General features: G+C 49.5%; 2 protein-coding genes and 1 long non-coding RNA gene across 7 annotated transcripts in view; all 3 read left to right on the top strand.

Moving 5' to 3' along the window:
* Positions 1-381: 381 nt before the first annotated feature.
* On the top strand, positions 382-2,155 carry LOC114452614 (uncharacterized). Its single transcript, XR_003672292.1, has 4 exons — positions 382-521; positions 592-683; positions 949-1,543; positions 1,883-2,155. It is a non-coding gene; the product is annotated as an uncharacterized LOC114452614 (long non-coding RNA).
* Positions 2,156-3,410: 1,255 nt separating this feature from the next.
* On the top strand, positions 3,411-6,558 carry LOC114449667 (glyceraldehyde-3-phosphate dehydrogenase-like). 4 transcript variants are annotated; one of them, XM_028427512.1, is made up of 12 exons: positions 3,411-3,566; positions 3,711-3,753; positions 4,640-4,739; positions 4,840-4,949; positions 5,037-5,127; positions 5,211-5,314; positions 5,414-5,495; positions 5,593-5,744; positions 5,831-5,909; positions 5,983-6,066; positions 6,203-6,300; positions 6,386-6,455. In XM_028427512.1, exons 2-12 carry the CDS (start codon positions 3,731-3,733, stop codon positions 6,453-6,455), a joined length of 993 nt encoding a protein of 330 aa, XP_028283313.1. In that variant the 5' UTR covers positions 3,411-3,566; positions 3,711-3,730. The 4 variants fall into 4 exon arrangements, with proteins under 4 accessions (XP_028283313.1, XP_028283289.1, XP_028283297.1 ...); XM_028427488.1 differs by having other exon boundaries at positions 3,417-3,566; positions 5,199-5,314; positions 6,386-6,558; XM_028427496.1 differs by having other exon boundaries at positions 3,498-3,555; positions 5,199-5,314.
* Positions 6,559-7,630: 1,072 nt separating this feature from the next.
* LOC114448906 (intermediate filament family orphan 1-like) overlaps positions 7,631-12,363 on the top strand; it is an 8,906-nt gene continuing 4,173 nt past the window's right edge. For both annotated transcript variants that reach the window (XM_028426150.1, XM_028426157.1), the window contains exons 1-3: positions 7,631-7,700; positions 7,908-8,990; positions 11,100-11,160. In XM_028426150.1, coding sequence (XP_028281951.1) covers positions 8,026-8,990; positions 11,100-11,160 — 1,026 coding nt within the window. In that variant the 5' untranslated portion in view covers positions 7,631-7,700; positions 7,908-8,025. The remainder of the gene's footprint in view (positions 7,701-7,907; positions 8,991-11,099; positions 11,161-12,363) is intronic.

Here is a 12,363-nt window from a genome sequence, read left to right on the forward strand (position 1 = left end):
GAGCTGCTGCTGGAGCTGGAGCTGGAGCTGCTGCTGCTGGAGCTGCTGCTGGAGCTGCTGCTGGAGCTGGAGCTGCTGCTGGAGCTGCTGCTGGAGCTGCTGGAGCTGCTGCTGCTGGAGCTGCTGCTGGAGCTGCTGCTGGAGCTGGAGCTGGAGCTGCTGGAGCTGGAGCTGGAGCTGGAGCTGCTGGAGCTGGAGCTGGAGCTGGAGCTGCTGGAGCTGGAGCTGGAGCTGCTGGAGCTGGAGCTGGAGCTGGAGCTGCTGCTGGAGCTGGAGCTGCTGGAGCTGGAGCTGCTGGAGCTGGAGCTGCTGCTGGAGCTGCTGCTGGAGCTGCTGCTGGAGCTGCTGGAGCTGCTGCTGGAGCTGCTGCTGCTGGAGCTGCTGCTGGAGCTGCTACTTTCCTCCAACCTTCATTCCAACATGACGCCCCAGTGGTGTGTCCCCCTGCAGCAGTGTATGAATGACAACCATCACCCACACACAGAGTCCAGCAGCAGCTTATAGGCTTCACCGAGCTCACAGTAAATGCCAGAGCGATTGATCCCGCACTCCAGTCCAGCAGGATCAATACTGTTTGTTTTCTGCTCACAGTGTCGCCGACCGTCCAACACTCCTGAGGGTGGAGATCACTGAGAGCATCCAGCTGGAGAGAACAAGTGTCTCACTTTCCTCTGCAGGACGAGGTGTCGTGGAAAACATACACACACACACACACACACACACACACACACACACTCTCTCTCATTCATGACCTTTGACACCAGTTATTGGAAATGCTTCTTTAAATGTCATTCTGTAAACGCCGTGTATTTTCACTGTGCAAACACTGAAACAACTAAGTGAATGGATTATGAATGTGAAGCCCACACACACACACACACAAACACACACCCCAGCCTGCCTCAGCAGCACGTCTCATTTACCTCCGCTCACCTGGTTTCCTGCCAGTTATCCCAGCATCCTCTCTGCAGAGCTGATTAGAGGCCCCTTCCTGTAACAGAGGACGACACAAGGACGCCACGCTGCTCGTCTGCCAGGAGAGAGTCCGAGAGGCGGCGGCTGGATGAAGACTGATGGCCTCATCCTGGGGGGGGGGGGGGGTTTAAAATGGCGGCAGGCCTTTATTTAAACAAGATAATCACACACTGCTGTTTGGGTTAGTCGTTCGATCTCTGGTGACCTTTTGAACGTGAGATTCAAACAGCTCTCAGTAACATCAACCTGACAGAGCAGCTCTCCTGCTGCGCTCCACCCTCGCTCCATCTTTATTACCTCAGCTCCACAAAGCCTCCAGATGAGCAGCAGGAGGACACGGTGGAGCAGCTAAGACAGCAGGTGGAGCCTGAAAACCAACATGTGGATGTGTGACTGAGCAGCTGTTTGCTCGTTTCAAGGTCTGTGTTGCCCCCGTGTGGCCAGAACAAGCATTACATGTTCATGTTTGGACCACACAGGTGACCCCTCAGGATGCTGGACCCTCTGACACCTTTTAGGCCCAGCAGTGATACCGAGGTCCCTCCTTCTGACCGGATGTGTTTATCAGGTAGGTTTTATTTGTTTTCTTATGTAGAATTATTATTATTTTTCATATTTTTTATGTATTCTGCATATTTCTTATTTTTATTTGTTTTTATTTTTTATTTTATTTAATTTTACATTTTTTATTATGTAAAATGTGTAAAATTATTTCTTCACTTAAATTTGTAGCTATTGAACTCATACAGTTCATAAGTTAATAACAATATTTTTTGAGTTGTCACTAGGGGGTGCTACATATGTCACATATGTAAGTCAGAGCAGTGTTTAGAGGACAGTGGAGGGTTTTTAGATGAAGACTCTCGGTCCTCTCTTTTATTTGTGATGTTTTTATTCTATGGCTCAGATGTTTCAGCTGCTCTGACGTGTCCTGGTGTGTGAATCGTCGCCGTGTCGCCGGGCTGTGTGGAAGTTTCGGCCTGTTTGTCGTCCGGGTGGCTCAGCAGGTTTCGTCGCCCACTTGCTGTCGTTTAGGCTCAAATCTTACTTGTTGACCTTTGCACCTCGTCTGTCTCTTCCTCTCTCTCTCTCTCTGCTGTCACACTCTCTAACGAAAAGGAAACGCTGTAAATGTCAGTATGAAAATGCTCAAATTAAAGGTCAACCCCATCAACAGTCGGAGCCTCCTGGAGCGACTCGGAGGAGAGTGTAGGTGGTTACACTGATCTTCTTCTCGGGTTCCTTCAGCCTCTTCGTCTCCATGCTTTTCATGTCGCTTCTCTTTCTTCACTCATGCTTCATGTCTTTAAAAACTTCAGGTGAGAAAGAAAAGGAGCCGTGAAGACTGAGAAGGTTTGTTCACTCCTCTGTGGATGGAGGTGGAGGTTTCATCTGGCCTGCAGTGACAGTCAGAGGGTGAAGCAGCAGTGAGCAGAAGAGGAGGAAGAGGAAGAGGAGGGGGCGTCAGGTCAGGAGCAGCGGAAGTGTTCATACAGTCTGCACAGCAGGAAGACCTGAAATAATAACCAACCGCTGGGGTTTCCATAGCAACCAGGTTCCACTTTCTGGTTCTCGATCAGATGATGGGAGTTATCAGTGCAGCTGGAACGCACCCAGAGATGGCGTTCGCCATCCCCTTGACCTGGAGCTCGCCGTCACATGTGACACACGTCCTTTGATTTATGGAGACGATAATGAAGAGCTGAGAGCAGGATATTTATAGTCTGACATTCAGTCCACACTCACTGACCTAAAGACGTGTATTGTCCCTCCATGTTCGTGTGTGTGTGTGTGTGTGTGTGTGCTGAACTTCACGTAGCTCCATCACATGAGCCTGGACAGGAAGTGCGGAAGGACCAATCACAATCAAGCCAAGGACAGTACTGTTGATGAAGCTAATTTAATCTTTAAAAAAGTCACACACATAATCTTTTGACAAATTCATGGTCATACATATTATTTTTATACATGCAATTCTTTATTTATGCATTTCATTTAATTTCATAATCATTCATTGAATTTATTTTTTAAAAAAATGCTTTAATTTGATTTTTATTACTTTATTATTTTTATTATTATAGTAATAAAAGTATAATATAAGTATAAAAAAATAAAATAAAATATGTATTAATGTGGGGGTTTTAGTGCTGATGACTTTTATTTGTGTTATTTCCTATTTTAAACTTTTTAACATAAGAAAAATTAAAAAAAATACCAGCTATGCTATTGCTAACTAGCAACCGCTTTGTTTAGCTTCCTGTTCCGCTCAGGAACTACTTTTCTTGGCGGAGGAATGAGATTTATCAGAAAATACGTCATTAGGCGTCACGCTGATCAAATGTCACGGAGCGAGAAGTCATTGCCAGCAGTGATAAATAGTTTGTGTCTGTTACGGAGACGTAGAAACCTTCTTTTAACCATTTAATTAGTTTCATGAACTCTCTGACAGGCAGCGGGCGTGCAACGTCAGCGGAGGGGCGTGGCCTCGGCGACGCGCGGCAGGTATAAATGGCTGCTCTGCCGCTGCTCGTCCCCGCGCTGTCACTGCTTCCTGTGAGGCTGAGGACTCCTCCAGACACGGTACAGTCCGGGTGCGTTTACACTGAAAAACACGGCAGCTGCCTCTTTGATCCGTGTGTGTTTGTGTGTTTGTGTGTGTGTGTGTGTTTCCATGGTGAGCTGCTCTGTAGCAGAAGCTAATGTCAGTGTGTGTCTCTCTCTCCTCTTCCTGTCAGGACCAGACCGACACACAAACATGGTGAAGATCGGAATCAACGGGTGAGTTGTTTAATCCAGACTGTGTGTCATGAGTTGTGTGTCTGCACAGGTTTTAATCTGGGAGAGCGAGTGAGGGAACAGTAGGTCTGAACGCTGCAACTAAAAATTCACGTCTCCATTGACTGTTTATGTAACAAGTTGTCAACGTTTCTTTCCCTTCATCTAGTCTCGGAAGCTCTTGTCACATAGGGGGCGCTCTTCATGTTAGCGTTGATGGCAGTGATTGTGGTAACGTCCATCATGTTTTCAGTATAAAGGGTTGAAACTGAGCAGGATCCTCCAGGGTAAAGAACGTAAGCTAACATGGAAGTGTTTATAAAAACTGCAGTTCCTCCAGGGTCCACCTGAGGGCGGGCTCCAAGAGTGAGTCAATAAACATGTTGCCATATTTGAGGCTAATGAATCATATTAAATAATGATTGGTCTGGTTGATGATTGTGAGCATCTCTAAATGCAGGACAGGATTCTGGACCGGACCCGTCTATTCTCTGGTTATTTATAGTCTGGGAGTGTTGTGGTGTTACGGTTGGCGCCCCCTCTCTGTCTCCCCTCAGTCACATTCCTTTTAGACTTAAGAGATTACTGTGTCTGTGTGAAGCAGCAGCAGCAGCTGCTGAGCTGATCCTGGACCGGCACCACCAGGGGGGACACCCATATTAGGTCTAAACAGGCTTCTGGCTGCTGGTGCCAACCATTGTCATCCTCCTGAATGTTGGCAGGCCTTGTAAGGCCCGGCTGTCCTCTGTGTGCTGGGGTTCAGTGCCCCCTGCTGGTCAGAGAGGTTTTGTTTACGTAATGATGCAGAAATAAAAATCAGTAACCCAGATTATAATTTAAGACTTGAAGACTTCCTCCTCCCTGTTAACCACCTCTTTCTGTGTTTCAGATTTGGTCGTATCGGCCGTCTGGTGACCCGCGCCGCCGCCACAGGTGGTAAGGTGGAGGTGGCGGCCATCAACGACCCCTTCATTGACCTGGACTACATGGTGAGAGCACCAACGGTTAACCTGTTCTCCTCTGTGAGGTTTTAGCTTTTAAATCTCACAGGACTTCTTGGATGTCCCATGTTTCGGTGTCGTCCTGCAGGTCTACATGTTCAAGTACGACTCCACCCACGGCATGTGGAAGCACGGGGAGGTGAAGGCCGAGGGCGGCAAGCTGGTCATCGGAAACATGCACATCGCGGTCTTCCACGAGTGCGTAACCAGCTCCCGATTTCCTGTTTAAACAGTTTGTTTCCAGCTCGCAGTGTCTGACCTCTGCTGTCCGTCATCCACGTGCAGGAGGGACCCCGCCAACATCAAGTGGGGGGACGCTGGCGTTGACTACGTCGTGGAGTCCACCGGTGTGTTCACCACCATCGAGAAGGCCTCTGTAGGTTCACCTCCAACAGCCACTGCACAGTTTTGTTTGTGTTGTGTATGCGTTTAATGTTTGATGCCCAGGCTCACCTGAAGGGCGGCGCTAAGAGGGTGGTGATCTCTGCCCCCAGCGCGGACGCTCCCATGTTCGTGATGGGCGTGAACCACGAGAAGTACGACAACTCCATGAAGGTCGTCAGGTGAGTCTCTGCAGCCGAGACGCTGACGCTTACATCGCACCTTGTGTCTGCGCATCATGTGTTGTTAGCTACATGTTTGTTCCTGCTCGGTCTCCATAGCAACGCCTCCTGCACAACCAACTGCCTGGCTCCGCTCGCCAAGGTCATCAACGACAACTTCGGCATCGTTGAGGGTCTAATGGTAAACGATCAAACACTGACGATCAGATTAAGATTATTTACATGTTTTGGACTATCTGTGTCTCTTTCTCCGATTGGTCTTCTCGCTCTCCCATCAGAGCACCGTCCACGCCGTCACCGCCACGCAGAAGACTGTCGACGGTCCCTCTGGTAAGATGTGGAGAGACGGCCGTGGAGCCTCTCAGAACATCATCCCTGCCTCCACCGGCGCAGCTAAGGCTGTCGGGAAGGTCGTTCCTGAGCTGAACGGGTAACTTTGACCTAAGGTGGAGGGATTAAAGAACAAAATCAATCTTCAGTTCAACATGTCTGATTCTGAGTGTGCTGTTGTACCAGGAAACTGACCGGCATGGCCTTCCGTGTCCCCACCCCCAACGTGTCTGTGGTTGACCTGACGGTCCGGCTGGAGAAGCCCGTAAGTGCAGAGCTGGTAAAGTCTGTAATCTGTGAATGTTCTTTGTAGATTTATAATCTCAAAACACTTTCAGGCCAAGTATGATGACATCAAGAGGGTCATCAAGGCTGCCGCTGAGGGACCCATGAAGGGAATTCTGGGATACACAGAGGACCAGGTAACAGAGACCGGTGTAAGGCACGAACCTTCCACTAGATGGCAGCACCTCTCTGAATAACCCCACGGACGGAGGCATCGTTGCACTTTCTCCTCAGTCTCTGCACCTCATTCTGATTTAACCTCTTCCTGCTCAGGTCGTGTCCACAGACTTCAACAGTGACCCCCACTCCTCCATCTTTGACGCCGGCGCTGGCATCGCACTCAACGACAACTTTGTCAAGCTGGTGTCCTGGTGAGTGACCCGGCACGTGACACAGGACGGGGTGGCGGCCTCTTGCTCAGACTTGTCTTCATCTCTAATCTCTGGTTTCCTGCAGGTACGATAATGAGTTTGGCTACAGCAACCGTGTGTGCGACCTGGTCCAGCACATGTTCTCAAAGGAGTAAAAGTCACGATGATTCCCCGTTCACCTGTAACCCGCCGTGCCATCTGCCAACTGACGAACACGATGAAGACACATCTGCTCTCTTCAGGGTGGCGTCCATCTCTGAGCCGTGTTGTTCTGAACGGCCTTGTTGCACTAAACGTATTAAAGTCTTCAGTTTGTGGAAAATGAATCAGTTTGATGCAACATATTTCATCATCAGTTCGGGAAAGGCTCCAAAGTTTAATTAGATTTCATCAAACCCAGAGATGTAGTTTCTGGGAGGAGCTGTCACTCCACACAAATTCAGATGATTGTGACACCTGCTAAGTAAGAATCAACATGAAAACAGTGATGATATCTTAATGTTCTTAACAAGCTGATGTCTGTTTTTTTTTTAATACTTTAATAATCCCAGAATAGAATAGAACAGACTTTATTAACCCCTTTGGATACCAGCAGCAATACAACACCGACAGTCAGAGCAAGAGTTAAATAGAATAAAATAGAATATAGTCCAGAAAAAAATAAAAGATAAGAGGAAAGGAAATTGCTTTAAAAGTAAGTAGCACCACACACCAAGTGAGTGCATTGCTCTCACTTGGGGAGGAGCTGGATCGAACCACCAACCTTCCGCTTATTGTTAAAACCATTTCTGCAAATAGGCAGCAATGAAATGGTAATGAAGGCTTTTGACCAGCAGGGGGAGAAATTAATTTTTTATTTTAACACATTAGATGAAAAGCTTCCGGGCTTCATCTCGTCGTTACAGTGAAAATAGTCACACACACATATATTAATTCTGATTTATTTATTTTATTAAGCGCGTACTTCGATGCAGCCATACTTTATTGATACACCCGGAAGTCCGCGGGCCGCCGCCATATTTGTTTTTATCTTGGAAGGAACACGGACGTAGCAACAGAACGGAGTTCAAATCTTTTTACTTCCCAGCAGACTAAATGTTTTTCGTCCATTAGTTTGTTTGATAAACGGACTCACCCTCCTAACGGTGACGTATATTAGCATAACCCTAACAACAATAACAATTTAAATCCCTATGTTTGGGCGTCTGTTTGATTTGTGTACGTCTGCTATGGGCATTACGGTAGCCGGAGCTGCCTCGGTGCGCTTCTTTTAGCGTCAGTACGGTAACCCACAGCCGCAGTCAGTCACTTGTGTTGATTCCTGCGCTCTGCTGCATCGCTGCTGGTTCCCACCTCAGTAACTGGACACACACTTCCTGTTTTGTACTCGGGACTGCGAGGTATGAAATATTAACGCTGTTTAAAGCAATTATATTTCATGTGCGCTTCAGTATGTGTCTTAGAATAAAGGAAATGATGCTGCGTGAGCCGGGTAAGCTCGTTTTGCTGCAGGCTCCAGGATTTGCTGCACCTTTTTCAGACTGTGATGGATCTGTGTGGGGTTTTGTCATTACTGCTGCTCATAAAGCGTTTTTCTAACCTCACAGCTTCCCTGACGCAAGGCTGAGACTTAAAGGGAGGCTCCTGGGCCTGGCTCCTGTTCAGAATAATAACCGGATTTGACCAGAATTACCTGCAGAGCTGCACCTACAGAAGTCTGGGTTCATGCCGGATTTCGAGCACTTCAGATTTTCCTATTCGAGCATGAATCCGGTCCTGGGGGAGAGCGGCTTCCTGCCCCCGCATCAGCATCAGCAGCAGCAGCAGCATCATCACCCGATGACGGGCCAAGCCGACTCAGCCATCCCGGAGCCGGGCTACTTCCTGGGTGACCACGGTGGATTTGGGCCTGATGGGTTTTCTGGGCTGGACCTGGGCGCCCTGCCGCCGTCAGGCCTCGCCTACCTGCACCTGAGCAACCCCCTGCCCCGTGTGCCCCCGGCGGCCACGGCACTGCGCAACGACCTGGGATCCAACATCAGCGTGCTGAAGACCCTGAACCTGCGCTTCCGCTGCTTTTTGGCCAAAGTCCACGAGCTGGAGCGCAGGAACAAAGTCCTGGAGAAGCAGCTGCAGCAAGCTTTGGAGGAGAACAGCGGAGGGGATGGACACCACAAGCCGCTGACTAAAGATATGGGGGTCCAGACCGGATTTATTGGCCCTATTTCAACCAGGCCGGGCTTCATCTCTCTCCACAACGCCAACAACCCAGCCTACCTGCCCGGCGGCCTCCTGTCTCCCACCCTGAACCCCCCTCCTCTGTTTGACAACAAACACCTGCTGGGAAACCTCAACACGGATTCAAACTCCAACGTCACCATCAGCCCAGCTCTGAGCCCCAGCGACCCAACCAGAACCATCACCAACATCAACGAGAGGTACCACACCGGAACCAACACCAACAACACAAGCCTCCCGCCTCCACCACCTCCTCCTCCTCCACGCTTCCTCCCAGGAACGATCTGGTCCTTCAACCACACCCGGCGGTTCGGTTCCCGGAGGGAGTCGTGTGTCTCCTGGACACACCCGGACGGCGTCGGGGTCCAGATCGACACCATCACACCGGAGATCAGGGCGCTGTACAACGTGCTGGGGAAGGTGAAGAGAGAAAGGGACGAATACAAGAGAAGGTAAGAAGGCGGAGGAGGTCTTGTGGCTTGTTCTGTATAGATCAGGGTGGAGCGTCAGATCATGTACCAGCGTTCACAGGCTCAGTGTTGAGGTCAGGGGGTTCTTATGTGATACTGAATATGTTTGTGTGTGAGCTCATGCTGTGGTCAGTGGTACTATACTTGAGTTGGTTGTAGAAGCTTCATGTGGGATCATTTTGGTCTGATCTGGATCGTTTTCTGAGAGGGATATCAGTCTCAACCCACAAAGTATTGATTAGTGTTGGGTGCTACAATCAGGAGTCAGGACCAGCGATGTTCAATGATCAATCACTCTGCTCAGTTTTTGTTGAAGGGGAAACAATTTTAAAATAAATGCTTCTGTTCCACAGTCTCCATTAGTGCTGAAGGTTTTATTGATTGATCCTTCTCAGAGGTAGTGGGGTCTCCACGTCCAGGAAGGTCTCTGTTACCAGGGCAGTGAGGGCGGATCAATGAGCACGCTTTGCTTTGTGGGGTGTTTTTCAGCAGACTTCACAGTCCTCACTGAGGAAATGTGTCCTTGGTTTGTCTTTAATAACATTCTCAAACATAGGCCCGGCATTAACTTCATAACAAATCAATAAATAGGATGTTGGAATAATCCAGAATGGATGTGACCTTTGTCTGAGTTTGAGCATTTGTGAAGTAAAAGGTGATCTTTAAAGATGCGTTGTTGTTTGCCTCTCTGCTGCTGACCTGTTTCTTTCTCGTGCACTGGTGCCTGTTGACACCATTTAAAAAACTGCACCGTTCACAGCTTTGCGTCGGCCTCTGCAGGACGAACCTTCAGTCACATGGACTGCAGAAGCAGCAGGATGCTTCACTGGCTGCCAGAGAGCTGCTCTCTGACTCTATGAATATGGAGAATATTTGAGCTCCTGGTGGCGTGCATGGACACCAAACCGGTTAATGCCTCTTCCTTGAGCTGCGCGTGAAGCCCCCTCTCCTGGGAGGAAGCACCCAGGGAGAAGTTTAACATGAGCTGTTTGTGTTCCTCTCTCATGAGTCCTCACCTCCTCTCTTCCTCTCCTCCTCCTCCTCCTCCTCCTCTCCTCTGTCAGTACCTGCAATGCAGCACCGGCCTGTGACCGCCAGCAGTGATGTCACCCAGTCTGCCATCTCTCTGTCTCCATTTTGTCTTTCAACCTTTTCCATCTCCCCTTTCCTCTCTGAATATCATTACATTTCTCTCCCTCCCTGCTGACTCCTCATCCATCTCCCCTTCCGCCCGCACACACACACCCTCATCTGACATCATCATCATCATCATCATCATCACCGTCATTATCACCTTCATCCCTAAACACAAACCTTGTCACCTCCTGTGGTAGAGGGATGGTGAAGCTGCTCTGTGTGTGAGTACAGTGACTTATGCCATGACCTTGAAGGCAGACAGAAAGAGGCTGATTTCTAAAAGTGCTGCCCTCCTCAGCAGGAAGCCATGATGGACTCACATGTGAGCAGCAGTCACATGACCAACATTCAGAGAGCGTCTGTGTTTCTGTGTCATTCTGCTCACAGACATGTCGGAGTTCTCTCTGCGTGCAGCCATGACCGAGCAGCAGCTGTGTGTAGTTCAGGGTCAGATCAAGGTTAATCTGTCTGTCACTGGGATCAGTGGTTAATCAATAATGACTTGATGCTTGGAGAGAACGCGTCAAATTCATGTCGCTGCTGTTCTCTGGCTGAGCGTCAGCCTGCTGCATCGTCATTCGGCCGTTTTAACGTCATCACAGATGATGCAGCTGCTGCGTACTCTGTAAAATCTAGTGACGCCGGCAGCCTCGCTGCAGAGCCTCGTGTTCAGACTGCCGATCGGCTCTCAGCGTTCCAGACAGCCATGCTGCTGCTGGTGTGTCAGATCGATCGTCCCTCGTCCTGCAGCCTCTCTGTTTGTTTCTCTCCACAGAGACCGAGTGCTGCAGCCTGCTGTTGCTGCTCTGCGCGCTCACTTCATGGTCTCTGCTTATGTAACTCGTCACACAGCTGCACGCTGCAGGTCGGTCAGGCAGCTCTGCTGAGCTGGGACTGTGAACGTCTGCGTGATGAAGCCTGTGATTGTAATCATGTGATCGTCCTGTGCTGCAGATGGGAGGAGGAGTACACGGCCAGGATGGACCTGCAGGAGAAGGTGGCTGAACTGGAGGAGGTAAACACACAGACACCAACCACACCCGTTCACAACTCCATCCAAACATCCCAGCTGATGATCCACGCCGTCTTTTTGACTTCAGTGTAAGAGTTTGAAGTCCTCCGACTAACGTCACAGCCCTCCTGGTAAAATACGACAATGTTTGCGGTCCTTTGGACATTTTCGCGACCATAAGGCGCACCGCATTATAAGGCACATGCACACTAAAACATACCAGTACGTAAATAAAAAGGATACGCATACCAGCTTCCCTCGCATCGCTGTCAGAGTCACTGTCGTTGCCGGCTGGCTGTTCAGACAGCATGCCGGCTTTCACAAAAGCTCGAACAACAGTCAATGCAGAAACATGAGTCCATGCGTCCACAATCCACTCACATACGGTGGCGTAACTCGCCCGGCGCTGCCTCCCAGTCTTGGTAAAAACTGTGCTCGCCGCCTGCCATCCATCGCTCCCACGCCGCTCGCAACTTAACTGTAAACGCCCCGTTTACTCCAAGAGTTCCTTGGTTAACCCTCCCGGGATAACGGCAAGCTCCGAATTCGTCTGCTTCACCTGGTTTTTTTACACCAGCGGCGAGATGGGCGCGCATGGAGTCGCAGATCAGCAGCGAGGGTGATACGTGGAAAAAATACGTAGTGTACGTATAACGTGGCGTTCAGCGTCCGTAGTTTACATATCACGTCCCTGTGTCTGGTACTCAACCCATACACAAGACGCACCGAAGTACAAGGTGCACGGCTGACTTTTGAGAAAAGTTTTAGACTTTTAGGTGCGCCTTATGGTCGTGAAAATACAGCGCGAACAATGAGAGAATAAAGCTGCTCGTCCCTGGAGCTGTCGCTCCTCTCTGCTTCCTGACTACGGTGGGGGAGTTTAACAAATTATAACATAAACACTACAAAGAGTAGTCATTTATCTGCTCATTATTACCCACTAGTGGGTCGGGCTAAACCAAAGTAGTGACAACAAGGGGGGCGTTCAAAGATCGACTGTTACCTGTGACACGGTGCTCCGAAAACACCCCCCATTAGCACTCGGTACAGTCCTCCTGATGAAATTAACGCTACAAAAAGTCGACCGATCAGAATTTTGGTCGAGCCGGAACGTGGACCGGGAGATTCCAGCCCTGGTTAGTCCTAAACTGCCGTCACCTTTCAGGACTCTTGTTGCTGCTGCGTGGATCAGACCGGTTCTTAGTG

The sequence above is a fragment of the Parambassis ranga genome, chromosome 2 (assembly GCF_900634625.1).
Source record: "Parambassis ranga chromosome 2, fParRan2.1, whole genome shotgun sequence".
In the NCBI taxonomy this organism is placed as follows: domain Eukaryota; kingdom Metazoa; phylum Chordata; class Actinopteri; family Ambassidae; genus Parambassis; species Parambassis ranga.